At 32.5% G+C, this 21,551-nt stretch overlaps 4 protein-coding genes across 5 annotated transcripts; 3 read left to right on the top strand and 1 right to left on the bottom strand.

Annotated features, from left to right (window-relative positions):
• Window positions 1-7,249: 7,249 nt before the first annotated feature.
• LOC125371385 (cyclin-dependent kinase F-4-like) lies at window positions 7,250-8,290 on the top strand. The gene has a single exon (XM_048380364.1). The coding sequence runs from the start codon at window positions 7,250-7,252 to the stop codon at window positions 8,288-8,290; it is 1,041 nt and encodes a 346-aa protein (XP_048236321.1).
• Window positions 8,291-10,392: 2,102 nt separating this feature from the next.
• On the top strand, window positions 10,393-12,415 carry LOC8267151 (cyclin-dependent kinase F-4). The gene is made up of 2 exons (XM_002528690.3): window positions 10,393-10,490; window positions 11,105-12,415. The coding sequence occupies exon 2, from the start codon at window positions 11,124-11,126 to the stop codon at window positions 12,123-12,125; it is 1,002 nt and encodes a 333-aa protein (XP_002528736.2). The 5' UTR covers window positions 10,393-10,490; window positions 11,105-11,123; the 3' UTR covers window positions 12,126-12,415.
• A 396-nt stretch (window positions 12,416-12,811) lies between these two features.
• Window positions 12,812-17,092, bottom strand: LOC8267150. 2 transcript variants are annotated; one of them, XR_007217595.1, is made up of 4 exons: window positions 14,082-17,092; window positions 13,753-13,843; window positions 13,351-13,656; window positions 12,812-13,253 (listed from the first exon to the last, which is right to left on the bottom strand). XR_007217595.1 is itself a non-coding variant. In XM_048379881.1 (4 exons), the coding sequence occupies exons 1-4, from the start codon at window positions 14,102-14,104 to the stop codon at window positions 12,895-12,897; spliced, it is 726 nt and encodes a 241-aa protein (XP_048235838.1). In that variant the 5' UTR covers window positions 14,105-16,973; the 3' UTR covers window positions 12,812-12,894. The 2 variants fall into 2 exon arrangements, 1 of the variants encoding a protein (XP_048235838.1); XM_048379881.1 differs by having other exon boundaries at window positions 13,351-13,603; window positions 14,082-16,973.
• Window positions 17,093-20,389: 3,297 nt separating this feature from the next.
• On the top strand, window positions 20,390-21,282 carry LOC8267148 (germin-like protein subfamily 3 member 2). Its single transcript, XM_002528687.4, has one exon. It carries the CDS (start codon window positions 20,433-20,435, stop codon window positions 21,096-21,098), a length of 666 nt encoding a protein of 221 aa, XP_002528733.1. The 5' UTR covers window positions 20,390-20,432; the 3' UTR covers window positions 21,099-21,282.
• The last annotated feature ends 269 nt before the right edge of the window (window positions 21,283-21,551 follow it).

The raw sequence follows: 21,551 nt of genomic DNA, 5'->3' as shown, positions 1-21,551 counted from the left end.
CTTTCAGTTCAGCACCCAATATCTGTGAATGCCTTCTTAGTAAAATCCAAAGGAGGAGCAACAGATTTCCCATGAGGAAATATCGGATGAAGATCTCATTACGATTGCATTATTAAGACCATCCTGAAGAGGAAGTCGGAGAAGATATAGATGGTGTGGTTTAATAAAGACAGATTAGGTTCCCTTGGCTCATGTTTCTTCTTTTTCTCGCTAACCTTCCAAAACTCAAGTTATAGCTCATAGTTTGATACCAAGAACAATCGAAAAGAAACATGCTACTCTAAATTAAGGGTTCCTTATGGTACATGATTCTGCTATTGGAATATTAGGATCTTTGTATTTATTGTTGGACAGCATAGAGATTATTTATAAATGGGCATTATATCCTTTAAATAGGTTGCACTGCAATTTATTTTTGAAAGCTTCAACTTTTTGCAAGCAATTAATATTATGTACAATTTTATACAAAAGTTTTAGCTGAAATTTTCGATATCAGAACGAGAGCATATTACATTTCTGCTTGGGCTATTCGTACAAGGACCTAACTTGAGGCAGTTCAAGAAAAAACAAATCTAATTTAATAAATTTTCTTATTCAGAGTTACAAATGCACATCTATAACAGAAAAATTATTTATACTGACCCAATTTAAATCACCTGAGAATTATCCGCTTTGATTCTTCAAGCCTCACCTTTTTAGTAGCTAGGTTATAGAGATTTTTAGAAAGTTTATGTTTAATTTTGAAATTTTTTTATTTCCGTATGCAAACTATTAAAAGGTGTCTAATATGATTAGATGCATTTCTATGCATATATTGTTTAGACATACTCTTTTATTTGCTATTCTGAAAGTTTGTCAGGAAGCTTTTTTTATCCATATAATTTAGTCTTGCCGTTCACTTCTGTTTCTTGTTGGATTGCATATTTTAGCCATTACTATTATAAACCTGCTACTTTGATACCATTTTATAATAATTTGATCTAAATCACATGAGAAATTATTGCATATATATAGGTCCTTAAAACCTCAAAATTTTGTCCCTTTAGTATTCATTTTAGAATTTTCTCAGACCAATTAAGTATCTTTAACTTTATAGTTCTTAATAAAAAATACGCCTTATATAATTTAGGTCTAATTATAAATTAAATCATAAACTTTATACTTTTTAATAATTTTATCTATTATTTTTAAATTTTAAAATAAATACTCATTTTTTAATTTATTTTTAAAAATACTTTCCAATAACAATTATTAAAATTTCATAATAAAAAAATGATGTAGGAAGTCGATTGTGCTAATTAAAATAATAATGATTATGAATCAACAAAATAGTTTATTCTAGACTTAATAATATGACTATTAAAAATCTCATAAATGTACATTTTTCACATATTTTACATCTAAATGCAATAAATTCTTTATTAACTCAATAATTTTTATGTTAGTGAATATAACTGACTTGCCACGTTATTTTTTTTATTGTAAAATTTTAAAAACTATTATCAACAAGTATTTTTAAAAATAAATTAAAAGTAATATATATATATTTTAAAATTTTGAAATAATTAAATAAAATAGTTAAAAATTATAAAAGTTCAAGATTTAATTAGTTATTAGGTCTATACTTTAATATAATTTCTTAGAGACATAGCCTAGATATATTCTCCATCATTTTGATATGTAATTTTATTTATTAATATATTCTCATGCTTTTGAAACATATCATTCTAAAAGCTTAACAGAAATCATTTTTTATCAACTCATCTTACTTTTTTTTCTAATATTTATTCTTATTTATTATTTACCCTTTTCAAAGTCAGATTATCATACAAGATATGATCACTAGGCCAAACATGAGTCTACTATTTATCCAACTATAAAAATCATTTTCTCTATGCTAAAAAGCTAAAACATCATTCTCTTTTTTTTTTTTTTTTTTTAAATTATAAAGAAAATAATCAAGATTTCTAAACTATATTTTTTAAGAATATAATAAACAATAATTATATTATATAATATAATTTAAATTAAAAAAACTATAATATTATAAAATCGTCTGTGACCTAGAACTTGGAAAAAGAAAAAAAAATCTTAGCTGGGGGTAGAAGCACTGGTAGGACATGTTGAGGTTGCATGATTATGATCCTCACCGAGCCGAAACTCAAGTCAAAAGGATCATAAGAGACCGGAAATTGCAAAAGATATCGTCGAAACTTGAAACCTTTTTTGAGATTCATCATTCTTCAATTCATTATTGAAAAACTTAAAAAGGAACCAGAAATACAATATGAAAATATCTACATATGTATATAGCTCTTGATTTGAGCCGTTCAAATTCCTCTGCCGAAAGTTCTTCCGTCGCGGCAAAGTCTCAGCTCCTACGCTCTGAGTCTGTCAATAACCTGTTGTGGTTCGATGTCAGGACAAAGGTTTTAGAGGTTGGCAAGTCGTTTTACGGTGGTGGCATACTTTTGTTGATTTAGCCAATTATAGGCAGTTAAATTATTAAGAATATAAATAGATAGTCGGGAATAATATCATGATAAATTGGAGTTTTTAAATTATAACTATATATTTAATTTTCAATTCAGTAAAGTAAGTGATTAAAAAAAATATACTTTCTCATATTCTAGTTTCTTTCAAATATCTCCTCTAATAATTAACACTTACAAAGAATTGTTATCAAAATTTATTGATTATTAAATAATAAAATTATTAATTTACTAATTATTATATATAAAATAGTTGTCTGTATTGATACTTAAAAACATCAAAAATAAGTTAGTCAAAAAATATATTAAAACATTGAAATTATATAAAATTTTCGGTTCAATTCGAGTTGATGGTGTCAATATTTTCAGTTTAGTTTATTTTAATTTCTAATTTCAAGTCAATCAGTTTTTTTTTATTCTCTAATTTTGATTTCGTTGCTATTATTGTTATTAATATAATAAAATTATTATTATCTTATTATTATTATTTTAAAAAAATCCCCTTAGCTTTATTTATAGAATATTTCTGTTATTATACATACACTAACAATATTATTATTATAAATTAACAAATATCTTCTTAGTTTTTTTTAATTAACAAAAATCTCCTTAGTTCTTTCTGACATTAATCTCCCTATGAATGGTACTGATGGCAGCCACTTTGTGTTCTAAGATATAATATATTTTGACTACCTTAAAGTTAGAATTTAAAGAATCTTATCTTAAAATAATAAATTTATTATTTTTCAAAAATAAGTAAAATCTAAAGCAACATATTTAGATAGAATACTAAAATATTAATATAAAGAAATTTTCTAGAACTCCAATTAATTCATAATTCCGAACAGTAATATTAATATAAAGAAACAAAGACAGCGTGTAATAATTATAGTAAACAAAGACATGAAAGATTCATTGTCTCTAAGGAGTCAGAATTTCTCTTGAGAATTTTCTATTATTTTATTCAAAATCTATCTCTCAAGCATCTCAAACAATATATAAAGAAATGACAAATTTTCTAGTTACCTAAATAAATTGGCAAAATTTCTATTAAATACATTGAGTTAAATATTTAGATAGAATACTAAAATATTATCAATGGCGTCTCAATCTTATTTTCATATAAAAAATATTATTTAAAAAAAATCTTCCAAAAATGTTTTATGAAACCCTAAATAATGAAATTTGGTTGAAAAGTGATGGAATTCACAGCAAAGTTATGAGTTTTGACTGTTGGTGCATTTTGCATATCAAATGAGATCAAAAAATATTTAAAAACTAAATTCTGAAAATTGCAGCATTTTTACTCCCATTGCTTCATGAATTTCAAAACGTTTTCTTAGGCTTTAACCCTACCAAACTCAGAAGAAGTTATTCATCTAGAAGTTTCATTGAATCCAACACATTATAATTTTAGAGTTTTTTTTAACTTTACATATTGGTGCTTCTAATTCTTTACATATATACTATTAATCTTTTTATGTGCATTTAGAATTATTGTTAGATGTTGAAAATATATATTTAGAATTTTTTTCATTTTATAAATTAATTTTTAAAATTTCCTTATAAACTACTTTTTTGCTTTTCCGGCTTCAATATCAAATAACCATTTTGTCTCATTTTAATATGCAATTTGATTTCTTCATAAATCTCTATATCTTAGAGGCGTGTCAAGAATTGTTCCTTAGCTAGACATCTAATCCTTATTGCAACCTCTATTTTCCTTCCTCATCAGACTAATTTTCTGAGTCAGGTTATCAAATCTTTACTATTTTTTGCCTAATTTATCTTTAAGCCACACATCTACTAAAGCGAGTCGTCCTTCGGTACTATTTGCAATTAATATGACTTAATTTTTCTTAGGAAATAATGATATCATTAGTAATGATTTGAAACTATGCTACACTATGGATTTTTCCATTTTGGCCCCTATTAGCATCATCGTTTTGCCTTACTCATGAATTAGAAAAACTTATTAGGATATCGCACATCTTAAGATTTTTTTAAACCTATCATGTTTAATTTTAAAATTTTCTGAATTTCTCGGCCAAATAATTAAAATGTACCTTCCACTTTAGAAGCATCATCTGCATAAAGAAGATTTTAAACTCATTTTAATCTGCATCATATCACTGATAAACAAGCATTGTTCATTTATGCACAGTAGTAAGTCTCGTCTGGTGTAAGGGCAATAAATCTGGTGGCTTGGTTAATGTTTGTTTAGAAAGTAATTTTGGTTTATTTTAAAATGAATTTAGAACCATTTTTCTGTAGATCTTCTTCTTTTTCAAACTCTTCTACCTCTGAGTCCTCAAGATACAAAGGTTTAGTAAATAGTGAAGAAATCACTATTGAAGATTTTACAAAGCATATTGATGATTGGGAAATACCCAAAGTTCAAAAGAAACAAATTTATGAGTATTCAAAGTTTCCTCTTTTCAAAACTGATTTTACTATCAAAACTGAATAAAGAGATATTCAGATTTCAAAGCCTTTTGAAGAAATTTATCTTTTAAATCCAAAAACCCTCCAGAAGCATAAAGAAAAAGATTATAAGTATATCCATATAGGCCTTGTCCAGGTAGGAATAAAGCCCCTTACCAGAGAAGGTTTAGATACTTCCATCTTGGCAGTCCTTAGAGATGCTAGGTTTACAAATTTTTATGATTCTTTATTAGGTACTGTTGAGTCGAGCCTCAATAAAGGACCAATTTCTTTCAATTTTTTTCCAAACATTACAATATCATTAAATGATAACAATGTTTTAAAAACTATCGTTCTTCAAATAAAGACACATAACTACAAAATGCTTGAAGGATCTATTCCGATAGCATTGATTTTCAAAATACATTACAAAGTCATGATTTCTGCTTTTGGTTCAAAACACAAGCTCCATTCACTAAAAGGAGAAACCTTATTCCTACAAATAGATCTCTCCAAATCCAACACAACAATTCCAAAAACTATTCAATGGAAAGACATCACTCTTCCAGAAGAATGGATCCTTGAAGGTGCAACCCAACCTGAATCCCCAAAACAAACAGAACCAAATACAAATCTCAAAAATATAACCCAATTCCCAGATGGAAAAGTAAAGCTTACATTCAACAGGAAATCAACCTCTTCTAGATTTTCTGATGATAATTTTTCAACATCGACCATAGATATTGGAAGGGTATCAAAAATACCTTGTATTATTTATGCTCCTTAAAAAGAACCAACTCCATCTCAAACACAACCCAGATTTTCAACATCTGATATACCAAGCTCAAGCAATATACTACAGAATGTTGATTACCAAAGCAATATCCCCAGACCAGTCTACAATGAACCAAAGAAAGAAGATGAGGATATAGAGATCGTCTCTACCCCCTCTTCACCATCACCATCTACAATAACACAAAATCTAGAAGCAGAGATCAACATGATTTCAAAAGATTTTCAAATTGATAAAAAGCTTTTGCATGAAGATTTCTATTCAAAGAAAAACCATTCTAAAAAACTTTGGTTTTTTAAGAGTTTTTTGAAAGAAAAAGATAGTATTCAAGAAAGATACTATCAATTTTGCATCCAAAACAAAGTCCAAATCAAATTTTTTGATTGAGTATCCAATTCCAAACAAAAAAGATCTTCTTCAAAAGCTTCATTCTGCATATATATATCACTTGTTAATTGTCACATTTTAATATGTAATTGATTCATTTATACACTCACATATCTCAGACATCTATCATTTAACTGAATATATGAAGTTATGAAATGAAATTTTAATTGGCATAGAATGGAACACTTAGTCTTATCAATTGAAATAGTAAGTGTGGGTTGCTCTTGATGAATCTATGCTTAACTACAGACGGACAATCCTCGACTTTATCGTGAGAATAATTTTTTTTTAATTTATTAATAAGAGATTACCTTAGATAAAAAAAAATAAAACCATCTAGTCGTTGATGGAAAAAAAAAGGGGATGATAATCATAAATAGAGAAACAATATATTTAATTTTATGAAGTTATATTTCCTTTGCGGTGATTTAAATTATGGAGTAAAAGTATTCAAAGTCACTGCTTCTTGTTTTCGTTGTCCAAATGACACATATTTCTCGCCTTCAAATCCATTTTTCTTTCTCTGAAACAACTCAACAAATTTTGCGACCTCCATTTTTATTCATGTCTACACTCAGAAGAAGGCAACTGAATGGCAACCTGCTACATTAAATATAATGGGAAAGCAGCATCAAAGAAACACATAGGATGGAGCAGGTAAAAGAAGTCCTCTTGCTATCCTCAAAACCACATGAAACCTATAGCTATAGAATTAACATACTGCTAAGCAAAAGAGTAAGATTAATACAAATAACAAAGACAGCGTGTAATTATTATAGTAAACCTCACTAAATAACTCAGGATTTGCATGCGGTAGGAGACGAGATTGAGTAATCCAATAGGAAACCGAACACCAAACATAAACAGGACTTTCCTAATTTCAAATACACCCTCTCGGTCTCTCTTTCTCTTCACTTCTCACTTTTCTTCCTTTTCTTTCTTTGATTGTTGACGGAGAGAGCTTTTCGATCGTTGGAGATCTTCTTTGCTGCTGCCCTATTCAAAATCTGATGATTTTGTATGTCCTCCTGTCTAAGTTTGTTATCTCAACTATCTAAGCGGCGATTAGACATATATTTATTTTGCAGTATCAAGAATTTAGTTTAGATTTTATACCTGCTTCATTGCTACGAGGGTTTTAACGATTCTGAGAATGGAAAAGTACGAGTTCATTGAAAACCTTGGCCATGGTTCATATGGGTGTGTCTGTAAAGCGATCAATAAGGTATCTGGTGAAACTGTTGCAATCAAGATTCTTAAGAAGAGTTATTCTTCGTGGGATGAGTGTCTTAATTTGCGTGAGGTGAAGTCGTTAAGGAGAATGGCCAATCATCCGAATATTGTTCAACTCAAGGAACTAGCCCTAGAAAATAAGGTAGTCTTCTTAGTTTTTGAGTGCATGGAATGCAATCTACACCAAATTATGGAAGCCCGTGGAAATCGGATTTTCTCTGAACGTGAAGTCAAGAATTGGTGTTTCCAAATCTTTCAAGGTCTTGCTGACATGCATAGGCAAGGATATTTTCATCGTGATTTGAAGCCAGAGAACCTGTTGGTAAGACGTAACACAGTCAAGATTGGTGATTTGGGTCTTGCTCGAGAGATCAATTCAGAACCATACACCGAGCGTGTCGGAACGCGTTGGTATCGGGCGCCGGAAGTACTGCTCCAATCGCGCATGTACAGTGCTAAGGTTGATATGTGGTCATTGGGTGTTATTATGGCCGAGTTATTCAGTTCTACTCCTCTTTTTCCTGGTACAAGTGAAGCTGATCAGATGTTTAAGATTTGCAAGGTAATTGGCAGTCCAACAAAGGAGTGCTGGTCTGATGGACTTGATCTTGCAAGGAATATCCGCTATCAATTTCCAGAATTTGGCGCTATGGACCTGTCTCAACTCATACCAACAGCAAGTAAAGATGCACTGAGTCTTATCAAATCACTCTGTTCTTGGGATCCATGCAAGAGGCCTACTGCTGAAGAAGCACTTCAACATCCATTCTTCCACAGTTGCTACTCTATTCCACCAACTATTCCTTATGAAGCACCTGGAATTATTGGAGGGACTCCGGTAAGTTCCATCCGCCAGAACAAAGAGCTCCTTAAAGCTTTAGCAAGCCATTATCTACAAGGCATAGAGATCGACTTGAATGCGGGGCCTGGGTTTATGCCGTTAGGTCATTCTATATGGTAATTATGATTTTAGATTCCATAACAGAGTCTTGTCTAGTGCCTTCATAAGGCAACAATTTATTTTTTTGGTTTTTGATGTGGTTCACTTAGTGGTTTTTTAATTTGCATATTGGTGATTAGGATATTCAATTAAACTGAGTATAATGGCCAATCTGTTGACTATGGGTTGATTTATTCTTATGCAAGTCTTTCTTCATTTCTTTTATCAATAAAAATAAACATATTTTTTTAAGAGATATTAATAAAAATATTGACTTACAGTTTTGTCGGATTGCAGGTTCATTGATCTATTTAAGACAAAAATTGACTGTAAAAATTGATAATGACAAATAAAATGAGACTCCGAAAAGCCATCTCCATTTTTAATTTATAAGAAAATTTATACAAACATGAATTTAAACCGTAATTGGTTAACATATTAGGCCAATCCTATTATCTTTGTCCCCTTTTTTTCTTTGCTCAAAATAGGATTGTCCAACACTGTCAACAGTAACTTTCTAGTGTGCTTTACATGGCTTTCCATATCAGATTGATAAAAAGTTCCTGACCTCCAAGATTTAGCATATAATTAACTGATGCAAGTTATCAAATTACAAGGAAAACAAATAGAGATCAAATATTTGAATCATCCATTATATGTATAGATAAGACCATCATCAAATTATATATCAAACATTTAGCAACACATTAATTATGTACATCTTCTTCTTTGTTAACTTTTCTGGATAACCGAATTGTTTAAAGAGAACAAGTTGATGAAACATCCTCCCTATTCTAAGCAAGACAAGAGAGAGCTATAGCACAACTCTAGCCTCAAGAAAACCAAAATAACTACAAGAACAATAATGAGAAGAACAAAACTGAAAGTGCAAAACTAAAGAACCAACATGAGCAGATTAATTCCATAGCAGAAGCAATGCAGAAACTGTGCAAGCAGGGCAGCAGTAAACAGAAGAAGCAGCAGATGAACTATTCGGTAGCAAGCAGACAGCAGAAAAACAGAGACCGCAGAGAAGAAAAGGGAGTATGGAACAATGAAGCAACATGATAACGAAAGGAAAAAAATATTGCTTTTTAACCAACACGAAAAACTTCAAGAAAAACAGTTTATTGTAACAAGGCAATATTTTTGCCTGGTAGTTTATGTCGTTTTGATATCCGAATAACACATATTTCTCACTTGCAAATCCATTTTATTAATGTCTGCAGTCAGAAGAAGGCAACTGAATAGCAACCTGCTGCATACATTAATTGGAACATGGTTTTCGGGATCACTTTTTTTTTTTTTTGATTAAAAAGTTGAAATATCAAATGTCTAATTTTAAAAAAGTTCGGACGGAAAATACAATTATCGAAAAAAAGAAAAAGAAAAAAGAAAAGAGACAATAATCAAATTGTGAACTCTGAATGAAACAAGAATCACTCCACATTTAACAGAAATCAGGTAATGTACAATTTAAATTGAATTAATTTTTAAAAAAATCTCATTTGTTTTTAGGTGTCTTGCTTGTAAACTTTTTCTACAGGCGATTAATTCCAATTGATAATTAAAAATGATGGGAAAAATCATTATGCTATCATCAAATGCACATGAAAACTTTACAGAATAAAAATACTGCTAACCAATCAGTAAAATATTGGTTATCAAACTTTGTAATATGTGATTTTAATTCATAAAAATTGATGGGTCGCAATACTTTAATTTGAGTAATTTCGGAAAGATTTTTTTTTTATATAAAAAAGTCTGACATGGTACTCAAAAAAAAAAAAATACTTTAAGAATAAGATTTTGATTTCTCAATTATTTTGTGATTTAATTGTAGCCATAATTAGACATTTTAGTGTTTTCTTTAAACATGAAATTTTATAATTTCCGTAATTAGAGTCTTATTTATAATTTCCGTAGAAATGGGGTTTTTGTTTTAATGCAACACAATAATAAAAAAGTTCAGAGATTCGATAAATAAAGTGAGAAAATTTAGAGGCCTTAATGCATATGATACTTATATAAATGGAGGCCTTAAATATTGAGAGGCCTTAGGCGGTTGTGTCATTGGCATACCCCACGGAGACATTTGACTCACCATGCAGCACAATTCTAATTTTTGAAACCCTTTTCTCCGCCTGAAGATTTGCTGCAAAGAAATGTGATGGGTTTAGGAGCTGTGTTTGCAGCATTCTACTCTACCCAAATCTGAAAGGTTAGATACGTACGCCAGTAGAATTGAATGTTAGAAATACTATCACCAATTAATTTTTATTTTATCCAAATTGATGGGCATATATCTGTAAAACCTGTCTTTACAGAAACAAAAGAATATGAAATTGCACTAAGAAAAGAGAAGTAACCCAACACACTATTCTGGCTATACGTTTCTTAAAAAGTGTCACTAAATCTTCATAAACAAATACCAGAGTTTCCTGAAGTTACTCAACTACCAATGCTTTGTGTAATTAAACCTCACTAAATAACTCAGCTTCGTATGTGGTAGGGGCTGAATTTATGATAAGTAAACCAACAGACATAGGGAAAACCAAAACCGAACATAATTATAAATACAACCTCTCAGTCTCTCTTCTCTCTTTTCTCTTCACTTCTCACTTCTCTTTTTTCTTTGATTGTCGACAGAGAGAATATTTCTATCGTTGGAGATTTTTCTTTGCTGCTTCCGTAGTCAAAACCCGATGATCTTTTATGTCCTCCTGTCTATGTTTTGTTATCTCAACTACTTAATCGGAGATTAGACAGATATATTTTTAGCAGTATCAAGAATTTACCTTAGATTTCACATATCTGCTTTATTGCTTCTACCAGGGTTTTAACGACTCTGAGAATGGAGAAGTACGAATTCATTGAAAAACTTGGTCATGGTTCATATGGGTGTGTTTGGAAAGCGATCCACAGGCTATCTGGTGAAACTGTTGCCATCAAGATTCTTAAGAAGAATTATTCTTCGGGGGATGAGTGTCTTAACTTGCGTGAGGTGAAGTCGTTAAGGAGAATGGCCAATCATCCGAATATTGTTCAACTCAAGGAACTAGCCCTAGAAAATAACGTAGCGTTCTTAGTTTTTGAGTGCATGGAATGCAATCTCCACCAAGTTATGAAAGCCCGTGGAAATCGGATTTCCTCTGAATCTGAAGTCAAGAATTGGTGTTTTCAAATCTTTCAGGGTCTTGCTTACATGCATAAGCAAGGATACTTTCACCGCGACTTAAAGCCAGAGAACTTATTGGTTAGACATAACACGGTCAAAATTGGTGATTTGGGTCTTGCTCGAGAGATCAATTCAAAACCACCTTACACTGACTATGTCGTGACTCGTTGGTATCGGGCACCGGAACTGCTACTCCGTTCGAGCTTGTATGGTTCTAAGGTTGATATGTGGTCATTGGGCGTTATTATGGCCGAGTTATTCACTTTTACTCCTCTTTTTCGTGGTAAAAGTGAAGCTGATCAGATGTACAATATATGCAGGATAATTGGCAGTCCGACAAAGATGTCTTGGCCTTATGGAATTGATCTTGCAAGGAATATCCGCTATCAATTTCCAGAATTTGGCGGTATGGACCTGTCTCAACTCATACCAACAGCAAGTAAAGATGCACTTAGTCTTATCAAATCACTCTGTTCTTGGGATCCATGCAAGAGGCCTACTGCTATAGAAGCACTTCAACATTCATTCTTTAATAGTTGCTACTCTATTCCATCAACTATTCCTTGTGAAGCACCTAGTGCCTTGAAATGCAGAAACTTTGCAAGCAGAGCAGCAGTAAGCAGACAGCAGAAAAGGGACTGCAAGCAAAAACTACAATTTGAGGCTGAGCAACAATGAAGCACCGCCATAAGTAAAGGAAGAGAATGCTGCTTTTAACCAACCTGTAAAATCTTAGTTAAAGAAAATGTCAAGAATATCAGTTTATGACAACGGGCAGTAGACACAGAAGCATCATCAAGAGAATTTGGTGGTTGCAATTAGCCTCACTAAATCATCACTTTGTTCTTGGAGGCCTACTGCTAAATCGGGGGATGGAGTCGAATGAATTGTATTCTCACCATGCTTCATCACTTGCTTTACATTCCGTAACAGAGTCTTGTGTAATGCCTTCATGGCAACAATTTTCTAGTTTTGTGATGTCATTCACCCATTCACTTGCATATTGATGATTAAGATATTCAGTTGAATTGGGTGTAATGAAGCAGTCTATTGACTGTAGATAGATTTATCTTTGTGGAAATTTTTACCCTCTTTGAATTTGGATAGGGCGATTCAATTTCATTAATCTTTTGAACTTCAATCAAGTATTCATTTAATTACTTTCACATCTAACAAACACTCTCAAACTGACAAATAACTCTTTTTCTTTTTCATTTTCCCTTTCTTAGACTGGGTGCAGTTATCTAAATTCTTGTACCCAAGAGGATATATATTACGTCTTAGATCAAAAGTCAACTAGATTTACTGAGAAATCTGTCTACGGGGTCATGAAATAGACCAAAGAGAACAAAGCAACCAGCATATGTAAGAAAGCTCATGAACACTAACTACGATCTATGTAAATTACAGTAACAACAACATAATCAAATGTACATCTTGTTGCCTATTATCGTTTCCTAGCCAAAAGTTTATCTGTATCAGACAATATAATTTCTTGACACCGCACAATTCCTGCTGCTCCTCCAGAGCACAGCCATCTCTCACTACCTTTGTTTATATTCCATCTAACTCTATGCATTGCAATTATTTTTGGAGGGATAACCTCAATTTCATTTGCAACTTCTGCTTTTACAATCTCTTTCTGCCATCTGTTATTTTGTCCTTCGTCTATGCAAACCAATGCTAGGTCCTCTCCTGTCATTTTCTTGCTGATACTTTTCGATTTTGATTTAGTTCGACTTCTGAAAGCTGCAAGACTTTCATCTGATTCAGATTGCACACCTGGATCATTGACATCACAAAGGGCTGCCACAAGTTTGAAAAAACATTATGATCTCAGAAAAATAGAAAAATAATGGCCGAGTAGCAACATAAATATAGTCATGGAATTGCTTAACCATACCTAATAGTTGATTATCTGCAGCTGGTGCATTTGCCTTGCTACTATTAGCTCTTTTTGTCTGATTCGACTCTAATAAACTCCTCATAGATCTTGGATTGTCCCCAACAATGTTAACTGGCTTTTTCAAAGTTAAAGGGGTATCTGGTAATGGAATGTTAATGGTAATGGCTGCCTCATCTTTACTCAGGGACCCAACCGTAAAATGTGGAGTTCGATGCCTGGATGGGCTTTTCTCTACAGCTTTTGTTGTGAGCTGATTACAGATAGAACACGATACTTGGACATCTTATGCACCACTTTTCCAGACTATATATATATATATATATATATAAGAAAAGCTGGATGAAGTATCAAAATTATTCTGCTCAGCCTACTTAAGACAAAGATCCCTTTAAAAGATACCTCTTGGGGCCAAATCCTGTCTAGCCACAACGTAAAAACGATGCTAAAAGATAGAAAGTTTTTGTAGAGGGACCTCAGAACTGTAATTTTCCTATACGAAACAACAATACGAAACAACAAATTAAGAGAAAATTTACAGTGAAGAAAAAGAATAGAGAATTCCAAGCATTTGGAAGTCTACTATTTCTACAATTTTTCCACAATACTTCATAATACTGGTCCAACTCACAATTTGAATCAGAGGAATTGGTCCTTCTGTGGACTGATCAGTGAAATCATGTCATGTTTCAGGAGTATATCATATTATATTAGAAGAATAATCAACTAACCTGGAAGCGGCAAACAGTACCATCAGCACTGCAATATGCAGCCAAGCCTATTAAAATTCAAAAATAATTTATCAGATTTTGACAAATAAAAGCACAAAAAGAAAAGTAATAGCAATTTCGATCAACCAGCTGCCATTATTGTGAGAAGGAAACAATTTGTAAATCTATCCATCCACAACCATTTTCCACAGAAGACTTTTCTTGGCAGCATGCCAACATGCGAGAAGGTAAAAGATGCTGCATACAAATTATAGTTCGCAATATTCTGGTTTGGCCCATTTAGTATATCAAAATAAAGAAAATAAGTAGTGACCAAGCCAAAGAGGGAAGCATTTATAGACACAAGCATCCAATTCTGAAGCAAATCGAACCTAGGATGCAAAACCTATTTCTGTCGTTAAGCATGCATATGCAACAGACATTTTTTGCAGTGACGGATGATAAACCAAAACGTGAAATAAAAAAGGAGCCCAATACTTTTCATACTAAAAAGTAAATGATACCCAATGCCAGCTTAAATAGGACTGCTCATGCCATATGTTCAAAAGAAGGTATAACTATTTGTACTCTCAAATCAACCTCCCACCCCTCTCTCTTTTAAATAAACAAATAAAAAAGAGAACAAGTGAATGTTGACATGAAAAGAGAACAAGTTGATGAAACATCCTCCCTATTCTAAGCAAGACAAGAGAGAGCTATAACACAACTCTAGCCTCAAGAAAACCAAAATAACTACAAGAACAATAATGAGAAGAAAACAAAACTGAAAGTGCAAAACTAAAGAACCAACATGAGCAGATTAATTCCATAGCAGAAGCAATGCAGAAACTGTGCAAGCAGGGCAGCAGTGAACAGAAGAAGCAGCAGATGAACTATTCGGTAGCAAGCAGACAGCAGAAAAACAGAGACCACAGAGAAGAAAAGGGACTCTGAGCAAAAACCACAATATTGATACCAAGGGAGCTGAGCAACACCATAAAGAAAGAAAGGAAATGTTGCTTTTAACCAACACGAAAACCTCAAGAAAATCAGTTTATTATAATGGGCAGCAGATAGAAATAATGTCATTCCAGTGCAGCCATATCCCATAAGGTTTAGGTAATAGCAAACAATAGGATTGTCCAAAGCTTTCTTTTAATTTTCATAAATATTGATTAAAGAGAGATGCAAGAGAATTAGACATAACGGCAAAGAGCCTCGACCAGTTTAAATTTAACCAAGTATACATGCAACATAACACTAACTAGCAAGGCTACATACATATAAAAGTAGAGATTGAAATAAACAAGTGAATGTTGACATGAAAAATTAATGTTTATTTTATCTAAATTAAAGAGCAAGTTAATTGGCAGTCCAAGAAAGGGGGTTTCGTCTGATCGACTTGATCTTGCAAGGGATATCCACTACCAATTTCCAAAAATCTAGTGGTATTCTACTCATTCCAAAAGCAAGGATGCAGTTAGCCTTATCGTTCTTGGGATCCATGCAAGAGGCGTACTGCTGAAGAAGCACTTCAGCATTCGTTATTCTGCAGTTGCCAGTCTATTCACCAACTATTCCTTACAAAGCACCTCCAATAAGCACCATCCGCCAGAACAAAGAGCTCCTTCAAGCTTTACCAAGCTATTATCTACAAGGCATAGAGATCTGATGACTCCGGAGCCTGGAGTCGAACTGATTGTGCGTAAATCGGCTTCAATATCAGCTATTCTAAGTGTGCTGCATCACTTGCTTTACATTCCGTAATAGAGTCTTGTGTAATGCCTTCATGGCAATGATTTCCAATTCTGTGATGTGGTTCACCAATGGATTCTTTTCACTTGCAAATTGATGATTAAGACATTCGATCAAATTGGATGTAATGGGGGCTGTAGATAGATTTATTTTTATGCAAATTTTTTCTTTCCCCTCTTTGAATTTGGATATGGTGATTCAATTTCATCAACCCGTAGAACATTAATCAAGTGGTCATTTAATCTCATTCACATCCAACGAATTCCTCTCAAACCGTCAAATAACAAATTTTTTCCCTCTTGTGGACTGTTCGTGCAGTTATTTAAATTCTTCTACTCGAAGGATATATGTTACGTCTTAGATCAAAAAATTCAACTAGGTTTATTGAGAAATCTGCCTATAGGGTCATACAGGATTGATGATAATTGTAACCTGAAAAACACCAAAAAGAACAAAGCAACCTGCAAATGTAATTTCCTGCCTCAGCTTTAAGTTAGCTCACCAACAGTAACCCAAATGTATGTGTTATTGCCTAGTTTCTTGACGCCGTACAGTTTCCGCCCCTCCTCCAGATCACAGCTATCTCTTACTATGTACCTTCAATTTCATTTGCAGCTTCTGCTTTTGCAATTTCTTTCTGCAGTCTGTCATCTCGTCCTTCATCTCTGCAAACCAATTCGAGGTTTGCTCCTGCCATTTTCTTACTGGTATTCTTCGATACTGATTTGGTTCGAATTTTGAAAGCTGTCAGACTATGTAGTAATGAAAATCCTCAACCATACCTTGTAATTGATTATCAGCAGCTGGTGCTTTTGTCTTCTGATCATTAGCTCTTTTATCTTGTTTGACTCGCAACGAATTTAAATTAGATATTATCAAAATAGAAAAAGGATGCTCGTAAATACTGGACATTTTTCTTGACATATAGTTTATTCCATTAGCAAACTAATTGTTTTCTTCAATTCTTTTTCTTTAATTACTTTTTTTTTTTCCTCGTCTCTTTTTCTCTACCTTCTATTTCCTTCATTTCTCATCTCACTCTCTATTTCAGTTGCTAAAAAGAAAAGGAAAAAGGTCCAGACAGACCCTTCAACTATGATTCATGGGTAATTTTTCTTTTTCCTTTTATTTCTAATAGGAACCTTTTCTTACAAAATGACCATCTAAGTCCTTTCGTTAACGTAAAAGATTAAGGACAGTTAATTTTTGCTGATAGAGATTGCAGGACCATCTAATTTGGAGTTTAACGTGTTGATATATGATAAAATAGGACCTACTTTTTCTTCTTCAAATAAATAACTACCATCATTTTACACCACCGCCACCTCTATAATCAACTTATGGTAGAAATGGCAACGGAACGGGTTTGAAGTGAATTTGTTCTTTCTTATTTTTATCCCGTCAAGGATCGAAACGGGTACAGATTAAAAAAATTATTTTTAAAGCGATATTAGATCAGATTAATACTCATTGTATTTATTTTATATATTTTTATGTCAAAATATATTTTTATTAAGTTTTTAAATATATTTATTTAATATCTTAATTATTAATATATATAATTAAAGAAATAATATTTAATATATTTTTAAAATATATTATATTTATTTACTTATATTTTATAAATAAAAAAATTAGATAAAATTCGAAACATATTACAAGACAGGAGTGGCTCGAACCCATCATTAGTAGCGAGACATATTTTCTGCCTCCTTGGACTTGGATTACAGATATAGCTACGAGTACGGAGCAAATTGTGACCTACAGCCCACGTCTACTATTCCATGTGCAAAGATTTGATGTAAAAGAAATGAATAGATATTAGAACCAAATCTAGTTTTTAACGCCTAAATGTATATCTATTATTTAAGTATACAAGGTTATGAACACCAACTTGATAAATCTCTTATTTAAAATATCGATAATTTTAATTCTAATGACTAAAAAATACAATAACACTATATTCTTTCATTTCCTGAAAACAAGAAAAACATGCATTTTCCGGAAAAAATGAAAATTACCTCTTTAGTTCACATTAACTTGATATAATCTTATTCTCAAGAAAAAGAATAACTTGATAGAATCATTTCATAATAATTCAAATAAACATAAAAATAACAAAATAATAAAAGAACCAATCTTTGCACCAATAACATCCAACCACCTAGCTCTTTTTTTGTTCCTTAAGAATCGTAATGAACAATTTTTTGATGATGGCACTAAGCCAAGCTCTTTGAAGCCAACAAGCTCCTTCTCCCTCCCCTCATTGGGTTCCCCCGCCCTCGGGTTGCATCAAGATAACTTGGTGCTGCGTCATGCTCTTCTCCACGCTTTGGAACTGTGGGAGCAGTATGTTCTTGTGTTTCTGGAGAAATATTGGATCGACACTCTAAGAGATTTCTAGCTGGTATTTGTGATCCATTGATCTTAGAGTTCTTGGCTTTAAGAGAAAGCCTTCTTTGGGCCATTTCCAGAGGTGACAGATGTGTTATTTTTTTAAGGCGACTCCTTGCTGATTATCCAAGCTGTGAAGAAGGGTTTCTCAGATCATGCCGAAGCTGCTGGATTATGTGCTGACATTATCTCTCTCTCAACTTCTTTTGAGCTTTGTACTTTCTCATTTGTACCTAGAGGTCTTAACAGCATGGGCATTGCGTCGCTGCTCAGGCCAAGTCTTTGGGTGAACTTTGGTTGTTCTTATTCCTTTTGGCAATGAAATTATATCTTCTGTTAAAAAAAAAAAAAATCAACTTAAACAAACAGACGTTTGGGCTAAAGCAACATAAGGGTCTAGTTGGTCATTTTTGTAAGAAAAAGTCCCCATTGGGAACCAATAAAATAATAAGGACCCAAATGGCCCAACGGCAATAGTTCAAGGGCCTATTTAGACCTTTTTTCCTTAAAAAAAAAAAAGCTACTGAGGGTGATTTTCGCTTGTGTCAACGGCATCTTGTATAGTCAGGTTTATATGGATTAATAGAAACTTATAATCTCAATTCTTAAGCTTCAAAATTTATTAATCTCAATCCCTAGTTGATAACTTATCAATGTTAACATTCTATGTATGTACTGTTTACAAATAATAATTTTATATTATTATTTATAATACATTATCTATTAAAAATTTTACTTTTTTATTTTTTTATAAAAATACTACATTTAATTATTAATTTTAAAAATTCAATCACTCGATTATCATTTATTGACAAGTTCAGAAATTGAAATAGTAATTATTCCCACGAAAAATCATAAAACAATTTATTATGGAATTGAACAATGAAAAACAATTTATTATAGAGAATAACATAAGATATGGTGGAATGTCTCTAATTTGAAATCTAATGTTTCATTGGATTGTTGAGACAAGTTGGAGACTGATTAGTAAATCAAAATCGAATTTTGAGTGACTAAATGGTGCTGTCTTTCTTCCCTCTTGTTGCTGATTTGTAAAATGGGAAAGTAAGGAAGAGAGAACAGGAGGGAAAGAGGAAGAAAATTAGAAGAATTTTTTATTTATTTATTTTTTTAAACTCTATTATTTCTTAGACTTTTAAAAATATTAATTACATAAAATACCCATGAGAGGACTTGAAATCTAAACATCTCATCTCAATGAGAATCAATATTTATTTGTCCTGGTATGGTTTAAATTAAAATGTAAATGGACTCCGAATTAAGAATTCAAGAGATGGGACGTCCGCCTAGGCATGACGCTAGTGTAACATCATCATATGTAGAATTAGCCCTACCTATCCTTGAAGCTCATTCATCCTACCACTCACATTACTCTAGGGCAAAACAATACACATTACAATTTCAATTTATACAAAAATTATTGTGAATTTATTGAATGTAGCAAGCACTTACAGTTTATTTATAATATATTAAGAAACAAAAAATATCAGTGATCATTGTATTATTAATTTAATAAGTAGCACGCTAATCTACAGGAAAAGTTCTGCATGCTCATTGCTGTATATAATTTTTATTATTATTTACTTTGATTATTCAGTTTTCATTTATTTCTTGGGCATATGGCTCTCACTATCCCCTCCCCCAGTTCACATGAAATAATCACATTACCAATGAATCGAAACAATCATCATTCTTTATGCATTATATATTCCATTTCCCTTGAATGAGAAGCAAGAGAATTTAGCCAAAAGTTTAAAGATTTTATACGCATGGCTTCATGGGCATCAAAAATCATTGACCGCATAAAAAACAATGAGAATGTGCAATGATTGCTACTTCCACTCTACATCCCTAAACCACAATATTAATTGTACCATCACTTTGGAACAATTAATTATAATGTGCCAATTGGCATTGGCATGAGAGATTATTGGTGCTTCAGATTCTATGAAATAAGCATAAACATATGCCTCAAATCCTGGAAGAGACAAAACATAGTTGAATCTTATAATCATGATGTATGCAGCGTATTAGGATTCATACATGTCTAAAAAAAACATTTAGTGCCACAATGTATATAGTTTATACACTGAGAACAAGAATAGGGGCATTTGAGTAAATTCCACTAGCTCAAGCACTTCCTATAAAAAGCCATCCAGACTTGCAAATTTAGGCATCACTTGCTAGAAATCTGACAAGAAAATGTCCTTAAAATTGAACATTCTGTTTGTTACTTTCTCCCTCCAGAGCCTGTTGGCATTGGCCTCAGACCCTGACCCAATTCAAGATTTTTGCATACCAAACCCTAAAGCTGCTGCCATAAAAATTGCTAGGTTCACTATCCTCCCATGCAAAAATTCCTCAGATGCAACCACCGATGATTTCGTCTTTTCTGGCATGAAAGCCGCTGGAAACTTCTCTGATACAGGCCTTGCAACCATTCCTGTGAACCCAACAAACTTTCCTGGCCTTAACACACTAGGCATGTCATTTGTCCGAGCTGACCTTAAAGTCGGTGCCATCAATCCGCCACATTTTCATCCTAGGGCAACAGAGATAACTTATGTGGTGCAAGGAAGTGTTTATTCAGGATTTGTTGATTCAAGTAATAGGGTCTTTGCTAGAGTGCTTGAGCAAGGAGAGGCCATGGTTTTCCCTAGAGGATTAGTGCACTTCCAAATGAATGTTGGTGACAAAGCTGCTACAGTTTTTGGAAGTTTCAATAGTCAAAACCCAGGAAACCAAAAAATCCCGAGTGCAATTTTTGGGTCTGGAATTGATAATAAGCTATTGGAGAAGGCTTTTGGATTGAGTTCTAAGCAAATCGGAATTATGAGAAGAAAGTTTGATCCCAAAACTGTTAATTAGGTGAAGTTTGGCATGAAAGAAGTAGAGAATTTCTGGTCAATTTGCAACATTACGGAATCCTGTTCTTTTGTCTGTCCTATTAATGATTAAAGGTGTTTTTGTTTGTTTTCTACTAGATATTATGGCATGGCTTTCTTGGTCTCTTATTTATAATTGTATGTTATATTTATGTCCCCAGAGTAAATCAGTGTGTTAGCTTAATCATAAAATTGAAAATGAGCTTTTTTATTCTTCCAATAACCTTTTTTCGGATGGAAAAAAAGACCCTTTTTAAAAGGTGCATCATACTGATATTACCTCATAAATTTAATATACAATCATGATTTTGGTGACGATGGATTGCTGAGGAACTGCGATGGGGGAAAAATGATGGCATGTAGAGGTCTACTTGCTTATCATTATTCTATGAAGGTTACTTTACAGCTTAAACATCCTTTTGCACATATAATTAAT

This window comes from Ricinus communis, chromosome 10 (assembly GCF_019578655.1).
Source record: "Ricinus communis isolate WT05 ecotype wild-type chromosome 10, ASM1957865v1, whole genome shotgun sequence".
Lineage (NCBI taxonomy): Eukaryota > Viridiplantae > Streptophyta > Magnoliopsida > Malpighiales > Euphorbiaceae > Ricinus > Ricinus communis.
The sequence above is the reverse complement of the archived record's forward strand: the minus strand, read 5'-3'. Positions and strand labels throughout refer to the sequence as shown.

What these genes read in the sequence shown, in the direction of transcription:
- LOC125371385 (XM_048380364.1), top strand. Translation starts at nt 7,250, where the DNA reads ATGGAAAAGTACGAGTTCATTGAAAACCTTGGCCATGGTTCATATGGG.
- LOC8267151 (XM_002528690.3), top strand. Translation starts at nt 11,124, where the DNA reads ATGGAGAAGTACGAATTCATTGAAAAACTTGGTCATGGTTCATATGGG.
- LOC8267150 (XM_048379881.1), bottom strand. Translation starts at nt 14,104, where the DNA reads ATGGTACTGTTTGCCGCTTCCAG. An exon ending in ACAGGATTTGGCCCCAAGAG is followed by an intron (nt 13,604 to 13,752) that starts GTATCTTTTAAA and finishes ATCTGTAATCAG; the next exon opens with CTCACAACAAAAGCTGTAGA. An exon ending in TGCAGATAATCAACTATTAG is followed by an intron (nt 13,254 to 13,350) that starts GTATGGTTAAGC and finishes AACTTGTGGCAG; the next exon opens with CCCTTTGTGATGTCAATGAT.
- LOC8267148 (XM_002528687.4), top strand. Translation starts at nt 20,433, where the DNA reads ATGTCCTTAAAATTGAACATTCTGTTTGTTACTTTCTCCCTCCAGAGC.